Below are 20810 nucleotides of genomic sequence, written 5' to 3' on the forward strand. Positions count from 1 at the left end.
TTGACTCTCCTAAATGAAAACATCCATAGTCAACCGGATAAAGATTCCAGGAGCATTTCGGGAATCAAAGTGCTCCCCCTTCAAGTAAATCGTTTTGATTATATTTTCATTTACATCAGTTTGGTCTTTCTGGGAAAGTAAATCAGGACACTTGAATAAGAATACAATATATTCAAGTCCACAGGCAGTAGACTGCAACAGATCCTTACATTTCTTTCTATACTTATAGAATTCCCAGGATTAAATAACAGGCTTCAGGGGAGCTGATTTAGATAGGGACCGCAGCACGAGTCCTTGTGTCCTTTTTCTGACCTGAAACAGCCCCATAGAGCCAATGTTTGCTTTGCTGAGGCAAAACCTAGGAAAGATGCAAGCTTTATAGTCAAGCTTGCAGGACAGTTGTCTTCTAGAGAAGAAGTTTCTAAGTAGATAAAAGGTAGAGGGCGAGGAGTTTCCCTTTTGGATTACTGAGTAACAAAAGGTGGCATATAGTCCTCTGAATATCTGTGCATTTTGTTGAAAACTAACTGAAACAGAAATATAGGTTTCCCGTACTGCATGCAGCAAATCAAATGCTCCACTAGGGTCCCTGCCACACGGGGGGGAAAGTGCGGCTTTTAAAAGCCGCACCAAAATAGGCACGCGGCGGCGGGATCATACAGATCCCGTGAGCCGCAGTGCAATTGCTCCCCGGCACGATCAGATGCCGGGGAGACAGCAACGGGAGGCTGCTGAACTGCGCATGTCTGAGCATGCACAGTTCAGCCAGGAGCCGGGGATGCGCCGGTGAAAGGACGCGCCGGTGATCCCACGGCCAGCCTTGATGCGGCCTTGCCAGAAGAACCACCACGGTAGGTGGTTTATTTTTGCTGCATGTTTTGGGCGGAAGGGCCGGATCGGGGACAGGTGCGCAACGCTTCCCAGATGTTGCGGTGGGATCGCGCCTGTTTGCTGCGCCCCCGATCCATCCCTCTCCCGGCCCAAAACCTCTCGTGTGACTGGGGCCTAGAACTTCTTATCAGAGCAGTAACTACATATGGGAATCTTGACCCAGCAGCCCCATAGATCATTATACCTAATCTAAATTACAATCTACCGCAAGGTGAAGGCTGCATCCACATGGTGATGATTCTCCATTTTGTTTTAACTGATGTTGTGATTGCAGAGGCATTTGCAGCAAAAGTGGAGCATCCACACAAATGGTTGAGCAGTAAATTCTTGCCCCATTTTAGCCACATTGTAATTTCTCCCTCCCCATTCTTTGTGCAGGCAACATGGACAGAAATTGCTGTATCTTTCCCCTTGTATCTCCACTACAAAAAGGTCTTAGAAACACATTTTTTTAAAAAAAACGAAACATTGGAATTTAGAAGAACTAGTTCATTATTACATTACTGTGCTACAGCACAACAGTAACTGCAGATCTTTTTAAAGCCTCAAAAAGACTTCCAGTGATGTGACAAGAAAAAATGGCAGCTATGAAGAGCTGATGAAAGAAAATGGCACCTTCTTGTCCAGACAGCATGCAAACATGTTTGGACTGTGTTCTTTTAAAAAAGACTGGCACAAAGCAAGTTTGAGAATGACTGGGAAAAGACTGGAGCAAAGAAAACCTTGTAAGTGGATAGCTAGAGGATGATGTGGTATAGGCACTAAGAAAAAAAGTGCTTTAGTTTGGAAGCAATTGTGTAGCAAAATGTCCATGTACAAACTGCCAAGTGTACCTGCAGTTCAAACAAGCACCTTTAGAGCGTACATCTTCACCAGACCCAGTTAGAAGAACTGAGGCGTTTGGGAGAAATAGTGCCAGATAGAGGTCAGGTCTATCTTTCCCAGTCCTGATCTTTGCTCCAGGAACAATGAATGCAAATTGGGCCTCAGCCTTTGAGGCTTTTATTGAAAATGAAAGATAGAATGTGCACACTGTTTTGAAGAATGCTGATCAGACCAAACAAGGTACGTGTCTCTTATCCTAGCATTGCACAGAGTGGTCAATAGTATCAAACAGCTTATTTCACTGAGTTAAGCCCAAACAGAGATCTCATTTTTAGTCCCTTTGGTAAGATCCTGCTTCTAAACTAGATGGAATGCACTCATTGTGGAAACTATTAACAAGGTTATGCACTTAACATGGCACAGACATAAAGTATGAATTCAAGCACACTGGTCGCACAGTACTACCTATGAACCAAACCACATAATAAAACTATCAGAGGACAAAATAGACCTTTGAATAAATTGTAGTTTGATAAGTACACTATTGTTCACAAACCCTAGATTCATACTGTAATCCTAAACAGTTTGGTATAGTGTTTAAGAACCAGTGGTGTAGTGGTTAAGAGTGGAAGACTAATCTGGAAAACTGGGTTTGAGTCCTCACTCTTCCACATGCAGCCAGCTGGGCAACCCCAGGTCAGTCACAAGTTCTCTCAGAGCTGTTCTCTCAAGAGCAGTTCTCTGAGAGCTCTCTCAGCCCCACCTGCCTCACAGGGTGTCTGTTGTGGAAAGAGGAAGGGAAGGAGATCGCAAGCTGCTCTAAGACTCTGTGAAGGGAGGGGTATAAATCCAGTCTCCTCCTCCTCCTCTTCTTCTAGTTGCCACTTTCTAAGCACATTGATTTGTGGGCTTAGATGGGTGTAACTGTGCTTAGGGCTCCACTGTTAGAGGTTTTAAAATGACATTTTGTGTATAACATTGTCCTGTTGGTTGACACTTGTGTACTTTGTATATAGCTTTGTAGTGTCGATATCACTTGAACCGGCTTTCCTTTTGGAATCCTTTGAGCTGGGCACTTTTGTCTGATGCATCTGGAGCAGATTAGGAGCAGCTACCAAGGTAAGGGAGGCCCGAGACATTATTCTATTACATTTGCTTCAGTTCAATGTGATCACCTGCCCCATTTTACAATATAGTTATTTGAATTTCCATCTGCCACAAGGTCACTGGCATCACCTTAAATCAAGTGCCCTCTGGCTCCAGGTCCCATGATGAAAAATTTATGGTGTCCTGGACATGATACAATTTTTACAGGTTTACAGCTGAAATCCTTCAGGCCCTCCTGACCAACCAGGAAAAAGGGTCAATTTTCATGGTAATTCCCAAATGCTCGCATTTGTCTGTGCAATTTTTTTTGCCTCCAAAATATGTTCATGGCTTCCAGCAATGTGTTTTAAATTACCTGGAAGAATAGGAAAGATTTAAAGGGAGGAAACAACTTGATTCTTGCTGCATGGACTATACAAAGAAGGACTTCCAAATGGTACCATGACTTCTTGACCAGAGCCAGCTCATTTACCTTAAGCATCTCAGGGCTTAGTTCTCCTTTTTACACCATTAGAGGACCTGCACTGGCGTAAATTCAGAGGTGTGCAATAAGGCCCTCATTTTCCTTCTGCATCTCTGTCTAATTTCCTTGTTTCATTTTCCGGCCGATCCCTATTTACGTTGAAATCCTATCCCTGAGCTGCCTTTTCCACATGTGCTACATCCTTCATTTCCTAAATCGATTCTTCCCTAAAAGCTTCTGCCGCACTCTATCCATCTTCTTGTTTATTATGAAATAACATACTGGAAGCCTGCAACAGCCTGCTCTGGAATCTGCAGCTAAGGATTTCCCGGAAAAGTTTGTAACCATTTCTATGCCTATGTTGATTTTCTGAGTGCTGGATCAAAGAAATGGGGAACTGATGGTAAACCCATCTCTGTGACCCAGACACACGCTTTCTTCTCTGAGCCCAGAGAGGCATGTAAAATTATAGACATAAACATACAGCCAATCCTTTCTCCTGCTCAGTGATCCATCCCCAGCTATAGAGCATATAACCGTTCTGTTCCATGACAAACAATTTGGGCTAGGTGTGAAATAGCCACTCTTCATCTCTTTTCCCCATATAATGCCACTAAGGAGCACTCAAAGATTGTAGAGTCACTCGAGACATATTTTCAGGTAGGTAGCCGTGTTGGTCTGCAGTAGAAAAGCAGGAGTTGAGTCTGGAAAAGGAAGCTTGGATTCTCAAATGTGTATACCCTAGAAGTCTTGTTCGTCTTGAAGGTTCTAATGGACTTGAATCTTGCTCAAAACATATTCTTCACCTACAGACACTCACTGAGGGCCAAACTACTCGTTGCTCAGACCCAGCTTGCTTTACCCTCAGTCACACAGCAGCTTTGGGGAAAGCCCCAGAAACCTGATTGGGTTTGGGATGATGATGCGGGGCAGGGGAGACAGGAGATCCGTCTCCCCCACCCAACCTGTAGCCCCAAGCCCAATTAAAAATAATTTTTCCTGCACCTTCTGTGAAACTGAGGGGGAAAGCAAGTCGAGTCTGGGGAATTCAACTCATAAAAAATGTAACATGTAATGTGGCCCGCAGAGCTCAGGCAGATGACAATTTCTCCCATGGCTGGTTTAGTCTATAATGCTACACTGGCAGTAGAAAGAAAATGAACAGCAAATGAAATGGCAGTCCATAGAGTGACTACAAAAGAGGTAACATACAATTGGCACCCACAAATTTCTCCTCTTATGGGCCTGTACATTTCCAGAGAATCATGCAGTTCCCGTGTAGCATATAGCATTGTGTCCTGAATTTGCACACCCAACACTAACAAGCCATCTATCCTGAAGACCCCTTGAATAATTACCAAACACTCAGTCACCATAAAGTGACTAGCCCCTGTGCCCACCATGGAAGTGGTAAAACTAAGCCATTCACAGACAAAGTAAGGGTCTCTATATGCTTGGGGGACTTCCTAGGTATGGAGGAAAATTACAAATTAAGAAAAAAAGAAAAGAAAATCCCTCCCCCATCCCCCAGACTAGTCTGATGAGGACTGAACATGCTCCAAGAGCAAGAACAAAATGTCGAAAGCAGCTGGAAGTCAGTTAAATGAAAAAAGGGGAGCGAAAATTAGTCTGCTCAGTCAGTCCTTAGAGAGTTTATTGAATCCTGGATGGGGACATTTTTGAGTGAAATGGGAGTAGCAATTTGTTTCCCCTCTTGTGACGTTTCCCTCTTGTGGATCATCACGGGGCCCCAGGCTGTGTCATGTACCACAAAGGCATGAGCATGGCAAACTATAGCTTCATTTCACTTCCAAAGAGAAGCATCAGTCAATCCAAGCTCCTCACCTTAACAGTGAAGTCAGCAGTGAGGGGGCCTGGCATCCTCAGTATCTCCTTGTCTGGAAACTTCTGGAAGTCAACACTAGAATTTTCCACAAGAAAGGAGCCCGTGGAGCTGAGGCTGTTTTCGCCTTTCACGCCTTGCAGAGTCTTGGTTTCTAAACCTGCCAAACACAAACACAATCTAATTATTTCCAATGCTCATAGGGTTAAAAAAAATACTGGCAATGTTAACATCCTTTGAAATGGTATAATTAATTGCAATGGAATTTATTTTTACTTAGAGAGGCAGGTTTTCCTGCAACTGAACTAGGAATTGCAACCACTGCATGTGTTCATTCTTTCCGGTGACTTCACCTGCATCTTCAGAGTCCCCCTTAAATCCTGCATCTGACCTTCATTTTTTCCTTTCTGTTCTTTGACTTATTCACCTATTGTGGGAACGACAATAATTCCTACTAAAGGATTTAAACACAATGCTGGCTAGGCAACTTTGCTGTGTGACTTTACAGATGGTCAAGCATACTTACTAAGGACGCTTGTGACCTCCAGCTTGAGCAGGTGTTACACTGGCATGCAAGTTGCTAATAGTGGATGGGAAAGTGTGCATCTTTCCTGGTCCAGCCCCAACAGCACCATTTTCCCTGCCCTAGCCACACACACACCCATTTCCTCTGTCATGCTAGAGGACTCCTTTTTTTTTTATGGCCATTACTATTACTACTTTAGCATTATAATAAATTGGCACAATCTGCTAATTCCCAGCTTTTTTTTTTTTAAAGGAAGCATTCAGCACTTTTTATTGTGGAGGTCTCAGGGGAAATGTACAGTTTATACCATGGCTTGTATAACTCTGCCATGAAAAGGGCTAGAGACTTCCTTTGAAAAAATAATGAAAACCAGGAATGAGGGGATTATGGCAATAATCCTACAAGGCTAAAGTGACATAAGAATACCTGATTTAAAAAAAAATAACTCCAGTGTGATAGGGATAATAGTAGCCATAGGAGGGGCTAGAACAAAAACTCATCATGTGGAAGTCTAAATTATTAGTTCTGCTCCTATATTTTTGTTTAGAAAAATCAAAATGTGAATATGCTTTGGTCTTTGACTTGTGCACAAACAATGAACAGTGCAGCCAGCATTGGAAAATATACGTTCCACAGGCACAGATGATCCCAGAATGCATGGGTAACCCTCTGACAGTTTTGCAAGCATTAGAAAACATTTACACACATGCATATGTCTGTAAACAAATTCTTAGCATGTAAACAGTTATTGTTTTAAGAATGCACAGCTGCTTTGCACAGGTAGCAACCCAGTTTCAGCTAATTTCTACATGAGTACAAATTTGCATGGGCTAGTGTTTTTACAATGCTAGTACCATGGTGAAATCAAGGTGCACACACACACAATCACACTTCTAATGGTACCAATCAGTTATCCTCTTAAGAATATCACCATTTGTATGGATGTAAGATAAGTTTTTAGCCCCTGCTAGTTTTGTAAAAATGGAGTTGGACTGAGACAGACACAACTGGGAAGAAAAAGTGGGAGGAAAACAGATACAGGAGCACACGTGGACATAGAACAGGAAACCAAATATTTGGCACCACAACTGAGGGTTTTCAAAAAATTCCATTTTTAAATGCTGGGAGATATGAACCTGACAAATTATAGATGCAATGTAATAACATGACCTACTCAATGAAAACTCCCCTGGGCGTCAATCTGTTAGGCTTATTAAACTATTTCTTTCAGTATCTTCTCATTACTCAAACTGGCCTGTGAGCGTTTGCCAGGGGAACACATTAATTGCAAACACATTGCAAAACTGTGATTTAATGTTAGGTGACAATAAGTTTATTTCAGGACGGGGATTTTAACCTGTCATTATCTAGGAGTCATTCTGGGTTTATGCCATTTATATTTTCAGAATGCAACTTGTGCAAACTTGGCTATGATGCAGAGAAGATTTTGCTTCTGTGTCACTGCTCTGTGAGGCTTGCAAAACTTTGCACTATCTCAGCTCTGCCTATGGCATAAGCAGACCCTGCTTTAGCATCATGTTACTGAGACATCTGCAACACCAAACGTCTATTCAGGGCCAAGGGAGAATTATTGCTTAGGTACTCATGGAATCCTTTGATAATTGAACTTTATGTAGCAGTGTAAAATATGAATGCAGAAACCGGGATCAATGTCTAAATCAGGTGTCTCTAACAGTTACCTGTGAGCTACCAATGGCTTGCTAGCTGATACAGACTAGCTCGTGCCTCCCCTAGAAGATCCAGGAAAAGGCTGTGAAAAGGCCTGCTTTTATTTCAGAGGATTTTAATCTGTCCTGTTTAGCTGATAGCTTCATTCCTGATGCCATTCTTAGCCCATGCTCTGTGTCTTGGACACAACAAAACTTGAGAGCACGGTGGACAGAGAAGAGCAATTCATGGAATATCTTTGTCAATGAAAAAATCAGGGACCCCTGGTCTACAGACTTACTGACATCTAGTTCTTAACATACAATAACTTTGCTTTTAACATCAGAATTTTATGAAAGTGATCAATAGCCTCCCATGGGCTCTCTTGGGCCTTGAAAATCACATTACAAGGCCCCTTCAAATCCAAGGAGAGGCACATAGAATGTACAATGTTTAAGGTCATACAAATCCAAGTTAGCATACCTCCTCTATAGCATCCAGATTAGAAAGGGTTCTCCCCATTTCCTCCCTCTGAGCCCCCTCACAGGGGCGTCACAGTTTGCCTGAAAAATGGCACTGCCTCTTCCTAATGGAGCAAGTAGACACACAACCACTGTGTCAATCAACCTGCACTTTGGGCTGTCAGTTCAACTGACCCAGACATAACTTTCACAATGAAAACACTGAACAAAAAACTTGAAATTCTCCCCATCTAAACTTTTATCTGGGTTTTGGCACTATGAATTCTTATCCACAAACTGGAACCAAGGCATTGGGGATCTTCTACTGTTTTCCTTTGCATTTCCAATTTTTTTGTACCAAATCGTGAGCATGCATAATTCACTGCAGCTTTCTGTTCCTATGTGTATTTCTCCCTCCTCTGATATGCAGGGTCGCCATATGCCCTCCATACGCAACCCAGCAGTTGACAGGAGGAGGGAAAAGCTGCCAGGGATGGTGTGACATCACTTCTAGGAAAAGCCTAGAAGTGATATCATGCCCCTGTAGGAATTCCTGGAAACTCTATGTTAAACAGGGGTGCTGAGAGCCAACACTGGCCCCTGGACAAAGATTCCATCTGGGGCCCCCATATGCCCCTGATCCAAAAAACAAATCACTTGGCTGGCTGTTACCATGCATCTCTAATAATAAAAGAATCCGCATGTCCATCTGCCTGTCCATTTGTGGCAAGACAAATGTGTACAATCACAGTTTGAGCCTGAAAACTTATTGAGATCAGCATCCTATCTGAATGTATTGTAAGTTACTATTATATATGGGTTATTTTTAAAATACTTTGTATTTTTTCATAATAAGAGGAATATTATATATTGCAGACCTTTCGTGACTTTTTATAAAAGCACTTTATGAGCAAGAGAGCTTTTGTACTACTCTGTAAGTAAGACTGTATTTGGATTTTACACTGTTTTTCATTGTTCACATTGTACATATTCTAAAGAATTATATTTTTGTACACTACAGATTATTTCCTGAGGAAGATCCAATTTTGAAATGTTATATAATCTGGAGACGATGTTGATGATGTATTTTTACACTAGGATTTTCTTATGATTTTAAGGAATTTGTTTATTGTATTGTGTTGTAGTGCTTTTGACCATCATATACAGAAAGCATTTTCTTTCAAGTCTTGTTGACTGCTTGATCTGTGGGTCAGACTCTCACAACTGTTTTCTTTACATTTGTTCTCTGTCCATTTGTGGCACCAGCTTCACAATGACCGTGGGAGTTCCAGGGCCAAAAATGAAAGCAATCGGAATATCCTGGCCCAGATTATCTCCAGACCCTCCTGCCCCAATGCTATTTTCTAACTTCTGTACCTCATTTATTATCATTAAGGCAGATTAACATTCTATCATCATGCATGTAAAGAGTGGAGGTGGTATAGAATCCTTTTACTGCTTTGATAAGATTACGGGGAAATATTAACTCCTCCCTTCTGTTCATAATATTAACAAAGGTTTGCTGCTATACTACTATTAAATATGTTCTAAGTTGCCAACCAGGATGGGTGAGAAGCAGTTGATAACAAGACTGAAAAATAAGAGAAGGGGGGCTTTAGAAGAGGGGATACATAAATGGCAGATCATGAAAGGAAGAGAGCAAAACAAATGAGGAGGAAGAGAAAAGTGTGAAAAACAGAAATTAAGGAAAAGACAACAAAGTTTTTTTTTAAAAAAAATGTTATCACACACTAACAGGGCTGTCCCTTTGCAAGATCTGGATGCTCAGACAAAACTATGGCGCTTCCTAAAGGAAGAGGGAAGCCACGGACTGCTGGAGATAACAACCTTATTGGGAAGCTGCATCCTGGCTGGTCTTGCCTGGCTCCAGTGCCGGCTTGGCTGATGGGTTTAGCAGGATCTGATAAGCAAGGGTTTCTCTCAGCCGCCTAGTAAATGTGGCAGAAAGGCCCAGCCAGCACAGTCAAAGCAACTCCTGTTTGCTGTGTTCTGGCTTCCCTTCACCCCAGGGGCTGCAGTGCAGAACTACCTTAGAAAACCCCTCTATGATGGACTGCACTTTTAAAAGCTTAGAAGTGCTGTACAAACAGGTAAAGAAGTGTGAAGGATTAATATTCAATGGAGCCAGAAAGTCTTGAGTGACAGGCTGCTCCAAGAGATATAATTGGTTAGCATCAGTTGAGTAGAGAAAGACTTCTGAACTGGATGCTGAGGAGAATTCATTCTAAATTCAGCGCTGACTGAGAGCAGTTTAACACAGATGGAGAACTGGGGGAGAGTTGGCAAGGAAGAGTGGATAGTTAGGCAAAGACTCCCATTCAGGCCAAGAAAACAGGGTGGATCCTCTAGTGAGAGAACAATTTCCCCTACCCAGTTAAAACAGGGAGATAACTCTGTGGAGTGAAGAGATCCCTGGTCTCGTGTGGTTAGAGATTGCCTCGTGAAATCTTGAGAGTCAATTAAAACTCAAGAAGTCAACTAGTGTGTTTAGAGAAAAGATTTGGGTGCTGAATAGCGTCTGAAAACCAAATAGTCAGTGAATAATCAAAGAAATAATCAAAAGAAAGCATACTACAACACTGGAACAAAAGCCTCTCATCTTAAAGATCCTAAGTCACTGGCAAAAGCTTATGAAACTCTCAAAAGCCTGAAACTATGCATATACTGTTTTACTGTTTTATCTGTGCATATACTGTTTTACTGCAGAGTTCTATACTGAGTTACCACAGTAATTTTACCTCGACTTCCCTGACCTTTCCCCTCTATGTTGAATAAAATATTTTATTAATTTGGAATGTCAAAATGCCTCGAATGCCATTTAAGTTTAAGGGGGTCCTGATCTTTCCCTCAGGTTCCTGGGCAGAGCCAACAGCCAAATGTCATACTGTGACAAGGTGGGACAGCTAGAGTTCTTGCAGAAAGAAGAAAACTGATACCTAGGGTGGCTCAGTCAGAAAAGGAAAGAAAAACTGAGGGAAAATCTTGCCTTTGAGGGAGGGAAGTGGAATAATTGAAAATCCATCTAGGAAAACCCCTTTAGGTATCACCAACCCCCCCCCCAATAGCTTTACCACAGGGGTTCTAGCATTTCCTAGAAAGATGTGACATCACTTCTGGGTCTTTCCAAAAGTAACATCATATGGTCACTGTTGGCCCCCACTGCTGGTCCTCCTGTTTGTTGCCTGGCAATCCTGATGATATAACCATGTAAGCACTGGAAAACACTGGAAAGATACAGTCTTGATATGATTTTAGGTATGGTTATATCAAGCTTGTTTTTGTGAGTGATGTTTTAATAATACCTAGGAGTGAATGGCATTTTATAGATTACAGCAAAGATTTCAACTGTGTGGATCATGAAAATCTATGGATGGTTTAAAAAAACACACAGATGTTCCAGAATATCTGATTGCTTTTGAATGCATTCTGGACCACAGGCTACTATTAGGACACAACATGGATAAATATAATGGCTTCCAATGGGCAAAGGTATCAGACAAGGATGCCTTTTACCTCCCTTTCTGTTCAGTCTATATGAAGAACATATAAGGAAATCTGGATTAGATGTAAATGGAGGCAAAGTGGAAACAATCTGAGATATGCAGATGAAACCACATTACTGGCAGAACATAGTGAAGATCTGAAATTAATACTGATGAAGGTAAAGGAAAAAATGCCAACACGGGATGGCAATTCTTAAGCATGGCGACGAAGAAATTGGAATTCTTAAAGATTTTCTGTTCCTTGGCTCAATTATCAACCAAAAGGGAGAAAACAACCAAGGGATCAGAAGAGACTGGGAAGGCCATCCGTGATCCTTAAGTGTAAATAGGCATTGCTGGAGACCAAGTTCAAGGTAATTCATACTATGGTATTTCCCATTAGTATATATGGATGTTAAAGCTGTAAAATGAAGCAAGCTGACAAGAAAATTGATCCATTTGAAATGTGGTGCTGGAGGAAGGTTTTTTTTTTGATACCATGGTCCACTAAAGAGACAAATAAGTGGGTTGTAGATCAAATAAAGCTTGCTCTCACTCTAGAAGTTAAAATGACTAAAATGAGGTTGTCGTATTTTGGCCACAAGAGTCAAGACTCACTGGAAAAGACAGTAATGGTAGGAACAGTTGAAGGCAGTTGGAAAAGAGAAGACCCAATCCCAATTTGAGAAGGATTGACTCAATAAAGGAAGCCATGGCCTTTAGTTTGCAAGACCTTGGCAAAGCTGTTAATGATAGGATGTTTAGGAAGTTATTAATCTATAGGGTTGCCATAAATTGGAAGCAACTTGATGGCACATACAACACACACAGGACTGAATGTGTGCATCAGTGGTATACTTTACATAAAGAATCTGATACATGTTACTGGTTTTTTTTTTTTGCAGTGTTTGTCACCATATATTAGTAATGCAGACAGGAAAAAAGACATTAAGGCGCTGGGGGAACTGAGAGTTATGGCAAGGCTCATGTGACAATTCCAGAATTAATATTTTAAAAATACTCTGAGTAAACTCAGAATTAACAAGGAATTGAATACAGCACAGAGCTAACTTCCAGAACAATAAAGGAACTGAACAGGGAAATCCTTTCATTCCTATCCCCTTGGTGAAAGTCATATATGAACTACCTCACCTAAACAAGTTCGCATCCTAACATAAAAGAAGGTATTTACTTCACTCATCTATTCACACAGACTGCTTTATGAAGTCTCTCTTCTCTTGGCTTCTTTACAGTCTAATCTTATTGAAAACAGAGCTGCAAAGAAATAACACTTGTTTGTTTGAGAAACAGCACATATAAAAAAGAAGGAAAGATGGTAAAGCCATTTATAGGGAAGGAAAGTAGAGCCAAAGACAGGCAAGCCTCAAGACTTTCCTGTATTTAATTTCCCACCCCCTTTTGCTAGAGTACAACGTGCAATTTCCAGGTCTAAATCTAAACAGATATTTTAAAAATTACCCTCTACCTATTGTAGGGTTGTCAGATCCCCTGGTTCAGGTGGGGGTCTCCTGCTTTCAGGCACTCCTCTCCTCCCTCAAATTACCCCTTTTTACCTCCGAGAAGCCGGAAATAACTGCAATGTGCATATATAATCTGGAAGTGACGTAGGCAGTGACAGCCGCCAAACAACATAAGGATTAAGGATCACTAGCACTTGATTATATTAGACTAAGAGTAAGGTCCGTTATGGGAAGAAATACAACAAGCTCTAGAAGGAAGCTCCAGGTGAGTGTCCCAACTGTGGCTGGTGGGGTGGCAGAGGGAAGGGGAAAATAGAGGGAGGCAAGCCATGTTTATTTCCTTCTGATTAGCTATAAGGCAGGGCTGTCTCAAGTCATTTTGCTGCCCCAAGTGGGTAGTATGGGAGGACAGTCTCATGGTAACAGGTATGGTTCCCTCCACCCCTGACTTATGTTGATTTGGGGTTATGCAGTGGCAGCTAAGGTAGAAAAGCACCTCCTCCTAGGCCATGTTTTCTGGGTTCCAAGGGTCTGGAAAGTGGTTCCATAGCCAGTTACAGGGTTGCCAACTCTGGGTTGGGAAATACCTGTAGATTTGAGGGGTAGAGCTCAGGGAGGGCAGGGTTTGGGGTGCGGAGGGACTTCAGCAGGGTATAATTCCGTAGAGTCCATTGCCCAAAGCAGCCATTTTCTCCAGGAGAACTGATCTTGGAGATCCCCAGGTGCTGCCTGGAGGCTGGCAATACTAAGGGGAGGGCCAGACCTGTAAATTTGAGGGGTAGAACCTGGGGAGGATAAGGTTTGGGGTGCGGAGGGACTTCAGCAGGGTCTAATGCCATAGAGTCCACTGCCGAAAGCAGCCATTGTAAGAGCTGGGAAATATATTTTTTTTGGCCCCCCGAAGGGGATTTTTTTAATTCCATTTTTCTAAAGACTACAAATCTACAACGAAAATAAGGAAAGGGGACTACAATTAAGGATAAAGAAAAGAATACCCACTACTATCTAAAATCCCAAGAGAGGAGATCCTCAAAATCGCTTAAGTACAAAGTCAGTTCTAGACTTGCTAACATTTTTTTTTAACTTAGTCAGGTCTGCTAATATAACTTTTGAATCTTAAATTAACTGTTAAAAAGAAAAAACCCAAAGCATCTCATTACTATCAACCCTTTTCAAAGGCACAATACAGAGTCCTTCAGCCTTCATTTCTTCTTATCCTGTCTTCTTCGCAGTTTATAAGGACTTTTAGGAGCTGCTGCCCCCTTCTCTGACAGAGAGTCCTCTCCAGAAGACCCCGAGTCCAGCTCGCCACTGGACTTACTGTCCTCTTTATCACCTTTCTCTTGCTCACCCATCTGGATTTTCAAAAAGTCCCGTGCTTTAGAAACAGAGTCAATCTTTTCCTTTTTATCTTGAAGTTTGAAGGTTACGCCCTCTGGATACAACCACCGGTAGCTAATTGTGTTTGTTTGAAGAAAAAGGATTACATCTTAGTATTTCCTTCTCCTTTGTCTTATTCCAAATGGGATGTCTTTAAGGATCCTGATGGTGCTGTCCCCGATTTTCAAGGTTGTCCCTGTCATCGCTCTCAGGATAGTATCACTCACATGTCTCTTCGAGAATCTCATTACTATTTCTTTTTTATATATACGGAATATGACCTATAGGCCACATCCATTTCGCTCATCAAGTACTCCGCTGTCAAATCTGTCACCAGGGCTAATGCTTCGCTCAACATTTGCTTCAGATTCTCTCCTTTAGATTCTGGAACACCCTGGAATCGGAGGACCAGGTTTGCCTTCTCCATTTACAGCTGTAGAAGTTGTTCTTCTGTGGAGACATGCTTCTTTTCCAATTTTTGAACTTTTTTCTTCACCTTTTGGATAGTGGCGTCAACTTCTTTCACCTTCTCAGCTGTTTGCTCTGTGATTTTAAGAGTCTCATTCACTTGTAATTGCTGGGTGGTGATACATTTGTTCATTGTAGACAACTGTTCCTTGATGTTAGTCATCTGTTCCAGCAGGGGGCGCAGAGATTCTGACAACATTTTAGCCAGCTCGGTGGTTCCTTCTGGTCTTGGGCTCTCCCCTTTCGCTTTTAAAAGTTTCTCCTTCTCCGTCCTCTTCCCTGCCATCTTTTATCAATTGTTTACTTTCGCCGCGATTTCTAAAGTCTCTGAAAGTGCGCTCAAACGCTTATACACACCTTGGTAAGTTTTTCTCAACAGATTTCAATGCTTTCGCTTCCTCTCCCCCCCATTTTTTCACTTAAAAGTTCGTGTGCATGGGAGGGGTCCCTCCCCCTGCTTGCTTCACTTCTCGGTCTGTGGGATGGGGAGCTTTCTTTTTAGATTGTCAAAGACGCTTTAATCTGACTCACGTTCATATTGGTCTTCCGACCTCACTTAGTCTCTGATTCGACCGCTCGATCCCCAGCACTTGTCCCTGTCAGCGTCACTAGGTTCCATACAGACACTCTCAGGAGGGACCATCGGGGCAAAGAGGCGCCTCAATTCCGCTGGGAAATTTTCTGTAGGGGAAACGATGTGCTGTGGCTGGGGAACATGGTGATTTCTGGGAGATCTCCAGGCCCTATAGGGAGATTGGCAACTCCAGTGACCGTTTAAGGGAAGATTGGGATATGTATTTTACCTCAGGACACATTCAATGACTCCCAACAGCAACGGCAAACTGTTTAGAATGTTAGAGGCAAAGGCCAGTTAGGCCGCATGTGCAAATGACCTCTGTGTTCCAACTGGCTAGGAACAGCAAACTGTTTAGAATATTGGAGGCGAGACTCAGGCAACGCAGCCAGTGGATAGGGACAGATTCTGGGTGACAGATCAGGGAGTCAACTGATTTGGGAGCGTCCATGACCAATACAGAATTATTATATAGAGAGATGGTTTCAGTAAGTTTTTGACTGTAAATTTTTAATTGTAAATTATATATTCTATTTTTGTAAGCTGCCCTGAGCTGGTAGGGTGGGGTATAAATTCAATAAATAAATAAATAAATGTCAGGAGGTGATGTTCTGGTTTGGGGTCAAAATTCTATGATTTCTACCATAGAGTTTTGACCCAAAACCAGAGTATCACCAACCAATATTCCTACATCACTTCCTGGTGACACAGGCACATTGCAACACTCCTCCCCAGAAAGTTCCCTTCCAACCCCCACCGGTGCGTCGTTGGGACCCAGCAACCCTAACCAATTGCTGTCCTTCAATACAAACACAGAGCACAAATTGAGACTTGAAAAGACCCTCTCTATGGCATTAGACGGTAAACTATTTGGTGCAGTATTCTGTGGTTCTGTTTTTTGCTGTTGCTTTCCCTTAAAACTGGCAACCAACTGCACATCTGCATGGCTGAACCACAATATTTGACTTCTAAATATTCTACAAAAGTTGCTCAAAACCCACTATCTCTATAGTTAAAACGGCAGTATTTTTATTTACTGCAAGAAGTCTAAATCATCTTCTGTTCAATTCCTTTGGAAAAAGAAGATGACATTGAAAGCTGGAAGAGGGCTGCTGGGTAGTGTGGGTGTATTGCACTTGTTGCTGCTGGGAACTGCATGGGCAAGCAGGGCTAGGGTCATGGCCACCTGCCAAGGTACACCTGGGAGAAGACACACAGGGCTGGAGGAAGATCATATTCCAAGAGTCCACCTTTTAAAAATGTGGCACTCTCTCACTTTGTGCTGTCGTTGCACAACAGCAATTATTTGCAGGTGGGCTGGCTTCTCCACACAGGATAATCCATTTGCAAATAATCACTACAGCACAACAATAGCACAATAGCTAGTAATGTGTGGATACAATGCATGAGACTTCCATTTTTCTCCATAGGAATGCAAGCCATTAAGATTTACTTGGAACTCTTACCTTTCAACTCTTTATGGCTTAATCCATCTCTTTTCAAACTTTAACAACCTGAAGATCCTTGTTTTGGTTTTTTAAAAATCCACAGATCCCGTCCTTCACTTCCTTCTTTCCTGATGCACACTCCACACACTAGGCAGCCTTTTTTCAAAGCATTTGCAGCAAGCTGTGTATGCCCCATGGAGGCATCTGTTCTTATGTCTTCAACTCCCCCCCCCCAACATCTTTCCTGGCACTCACCACATGTTCCTAGGAGGACGGTGGGGCCAGGTGGGGTTTTTGCCACTAGAAATCTGACTGCTGTACAGATTTTTCTAAAGAGTTGCTTTGGCAGCACCTGCTCCCAAAGCACAGGGATGTTCCCTGGTGAATGAAGGTAAGCTGTGTGTAGGCAACAAAATATTTTTAAACAGTATGTTCATTTAAAAATGCAACCTATTAAGCAGAGCTTCTGTCAGAAATGTTAAATAGTTCCTATGAGATGACTGCCCTTTCTCGATGCTACTCAACCAATTAGAGTTCCTAGAGCTGAGCTACTGGATCCCAGCCACTCATCACCATGTTTTCTGCTTAGTGCTCTGAGGTGACCTTGAAGCTAGCATAGGTGACTGTGGCCAGCAACAGCTCCACGAGTTCCTGCCCCCCATCAAAAGAGATGGGGAGCTAATTCTGTCCCCTTCCCCTGAGGGAGAGAATCCTGAACCACATCCTTAGAAAACTGAAGGAACTTAATTTCCATGGCATCTGGAGGCACAAGAAGGGTTTACCTTCTGAGTGCCATTTTAGAAATTCTGGTGTGAACCATATTTCCTGTACCCTTGGATACATGTCTAGTTGGTATTTGTTTGGCCCTCTTTTTCTGAAGTCAGAAAAAAGAAGCCAGCTGGGAGCTTAGCCAACTAAGATGCCCTCAGGACACTGGCATGCCCTAATTGTTAGTTACTGAAGCCAAGTCCATGGTCTTATACTAGAGCCAAGCATTTTCAGTGTCCTTATTGAGTCTGCATCCTTCATATCTATCTATAAAGTCATATTCCTTATTTTGTGTGCTTGCCAGGAAGTCATAGTTGACTTCTGGCAACCCCTACTGGGGGCTTGCACGTTAGTTCAGAGAGGTGGCTTGATTAGCCTGCCTCTGCATCCTGCCTCTGATATTCCTTGGAGGTCGCCCTTCCAAGTACTTGCCAGAGTCGGCCCTGCTCAGCTTCTGAGATCTGACGAGATCAGGCTTGCCTGGGCTATCCAGGTCAGGGCAAGTCATATTTCTTATTGATGGCTGATATTGCTAGGGGTACTTTCTTTGGTTGGTACTGCCTTTTAATAACATAATCCAATACCAAATGTGCATGTTCTCTTTGTATTTTTTTATCCCTGACAGAAAAACACAAAGGTAAACATGTGAGCAAGAACATGTGTTAAACGCATAAGCAATTTGAAGGCTGATCTCAGCAGCAGGGAAGCTTTCAATGTATCCTCATCAGCCAGTGAAGCACTTAGTATCAAGCTAGCCAGTTAAATTATGTAGAAACAGGAATGGCTGAAAATTCAGAGCCGTGCATGGGTTAAGTTACACCTTCAGATAAATGTGTGGCTCCTATTAATATTTCTGGAATTGGCAAATGCATCTGAGGATGGAATTTTGGCCCCCTTGTGTTGAAACTGGAAAAAGAAACTATAAACTCTTGTTTTAAATACAGCCCCACAGGACATCTAGAAGATTCCAAAAACTAACACAAGCTTTGGGTGGGGTTTTTTTACTTACATAAATGGCCAGGCCCTTTCAGTACCAGGCGAACATGCCGACTTCCATATGGAATGGCAACCACTGTGTCATCCGCTGGAGGTGGGGGGGGGGAATGGAAGAGGAGACAAAAACCACACATGGTCAACAAAATCAAAGGAAGCTCCCAATTTCCAAACAAGCAGTGAAAACAATTCTTCATGGGAAAATTGCAAGCAAACTTTTTGCCAGTCTGAAAAGAAAAACACTAAAATCCAATGACCCCTGAACAAAAATAAAAGGCAAATAATGATGTGAAACTATCACACTCTCGGCCATCTCACAAACTCTGTATTTCATTGTGTGCTGCATTATGGACAAACATTTTCAAGAGAAAGACCATTTTCAATTACATTTTGCTATGTCCTTTTATAAAATAAATACATATTGCCATTCCAAATCAGTAGTAGCAGCAGCTGCTCTTATAGAAAGTCCTTTTCAAGCCGTTATGCTTCCAGCACTCCTACCAAGCATACTAGGAAAGCATGTGATCATCTCAGTTCATGTGACTGCCATTTTAGCCCTCAGCAGATGTTCTGTTCCTGTGAATTGGGAGCCTACCAGCTGCATGCATTGGGAGCACATGGGTCTCTGCACTGCACCTGGCATGCACTCTTACTGTGCAATGGACAGCACATGGATTTTCCATGGAGGTAGAGCTTCCATTCACATGAACCAGTCCCACAAAATCAAAGTTCAGATTCATGTGAATGGATGCTGCACCCTCGTGGAAAATTCAGACATTGTCTAATTCACACGAGGCATTTGTAGTTCACATGAACATAGCAGAACATCTGCACAGGCTGAATATATTCTGGCATCAGTACACATAATTAGAAACTTTGATTTTTCAGGGTACATGTTTGTGCATATCAAAGCTGGAATATAAAGATACTGCCAGATTCAGACAAAATAATGACCACACACTACATGCTCTCCTGGTACATGCAGTATGTGCACCAGAATCGTATCAGCTGAAAAAAGCTAGGTAGACTAAAAAGCAATGATTGTGTATAGCCTTTCTGTATGCTTCATTGTTTGCAACTGGCTAAGCAACTCTGATTAATGGATTAGTCATTCAACTTTTAATTGCAGAAGATCAATAATGGCCAGAAATAGATATGATGAAAACAGAAAGAAATGGGAAAGGGAGGACTAACACCTTGCCTAGGAACTAGAGACGGATGGTCAGGGAAGGTAACAGAGCTAAGTAGGGATGGGCATTAACCAGTTCATGAACTAAGGTTCGTGATGAATTTTGGCCGGTTAATGGTTCGTGAAGTCAAGCTTGTGGTGTGTCAACTGGCACGAACCTTCCACGAACTTTCAAGCTGTTCATGGAGGTTGGTGAGCAGAGACATTTCCAGACAGACTGTCTCCACTCAATCGAAATGTTTACAGAACTTCAAAGAAACAACTTGGGTACAGCAGCATCCAGGGGACGTCCCCTGCAACTTTGAAATCTGTAGCTTGCACAGGATCTGTTCTATACACTCCTGAACCATGGTCATTTTGACAGGCGCAGGTTCAGAAGTGTGTAGAACAGATCATGTGCAAACTAGAAACACAAGACTCACAGCAGACATCCCCTAGATACTCCTCTATATGCCCTCCAAGTTTGATGTCTCTAGATTGCACAGAATCTGTTCTATACACCCCTGAACATCCTGAACCTTGGCCTGTCAAAACCAAGTTACGCCCCCCCAAAGGAGGTGTCACCCCAAGAAGGTGCCTCACCAGTTCGTGAGGTGGCTAAAAGTTTGTGGCAGTCCATGGTTTGCAAATAGGGCATGCAATTAACAATGAACTGAACTGCATTTTTTCCATTCATGCTCATCCCGAGAGCTGAGGTCAAAATGCTGAATGCACATGGGAAACAAAGAAGAAAGGAGCAAGTGGAGGTAGTACAGCCTAAAATAAATGTTCTAAAGAATCACATTGCACACTAGAAAATTCTGACTTTAAGGGCACTTTACACAGATAAACAGCAACACGGAAGTTTGAGGTCAAGCAGAAAATGGAGTGGAAAGTCAGACCAGACTTCTAGGCATTTACACAAATTCAAAGGCTTTATAGTGCCAGCCACTTGAAAGGGCCAAAGCTGTGTGTCCCTGTTCCATTCTGCCCTTGCAGTAAGTGCATGCACAGTCCTAGACAAGAACCTGAACTGCATCTTGTACTCAGACCACGAGGTCTAGGATCCCTATGAAAGCATTGTTAAAATGTTCTAATATTTTTAACTGAAACTTTCAGAGTATTGGGTTGGGGGGAGCAGTGAATTAGGGGCTGCTGCCCCTTTCTCTGAAAGAGAGTCCTCTCCGGAGGATTCCGAGTCCAGCTCGCCATCAGACTTACTGTCCATCCCTTTTTCCCCTTC

General features: G+C 42.4%; 1 protein-coding gene across 1 annotated transcript in view; it reads right to left on the bottom strand.

Moving 5' to 3' along the window:
* ADAMTSL1 (ADAMTS like 1) overlaps positions 1 to 20810 on the bottom strand; it is a gene marked incomplete at its 5' end in the record, with an annotated part of 302880 nt that overhangs the window by 170424 nt on the left and 111646 nt on the right. Inside the window, 2 exons of the mRNA XM_015427776.1 lie at positions 5132 to 5289; positions 18416 to 18490. Of these exons, the coding sequence (XP_015283262.1) occupies positions 5132 to 5289; positions 18416 to 18490 (233 nt within the window). The remainder of the gene's footprint in view (positions 1 to 5131; positions 5290 to 18415; positions 18491 to 20810) is intronic.

The sequence above is a fragment of the Gekko japonicus genome, unplaced genomic scaffold, assembly GCF_001447785.1.
Source record: "Gekko japonicus isolate JY-2015 unplaced genomic scaffold, Gekko_japonicus_V1.1 scaffold487, whole genome shotgun sequence".
Taxonomy (NCBI): Eukaryota; Metazoa; Chordata; class Lepidosauria; order Squamata; family Gekkonidae; genus Gekko; species Gekko japonicus.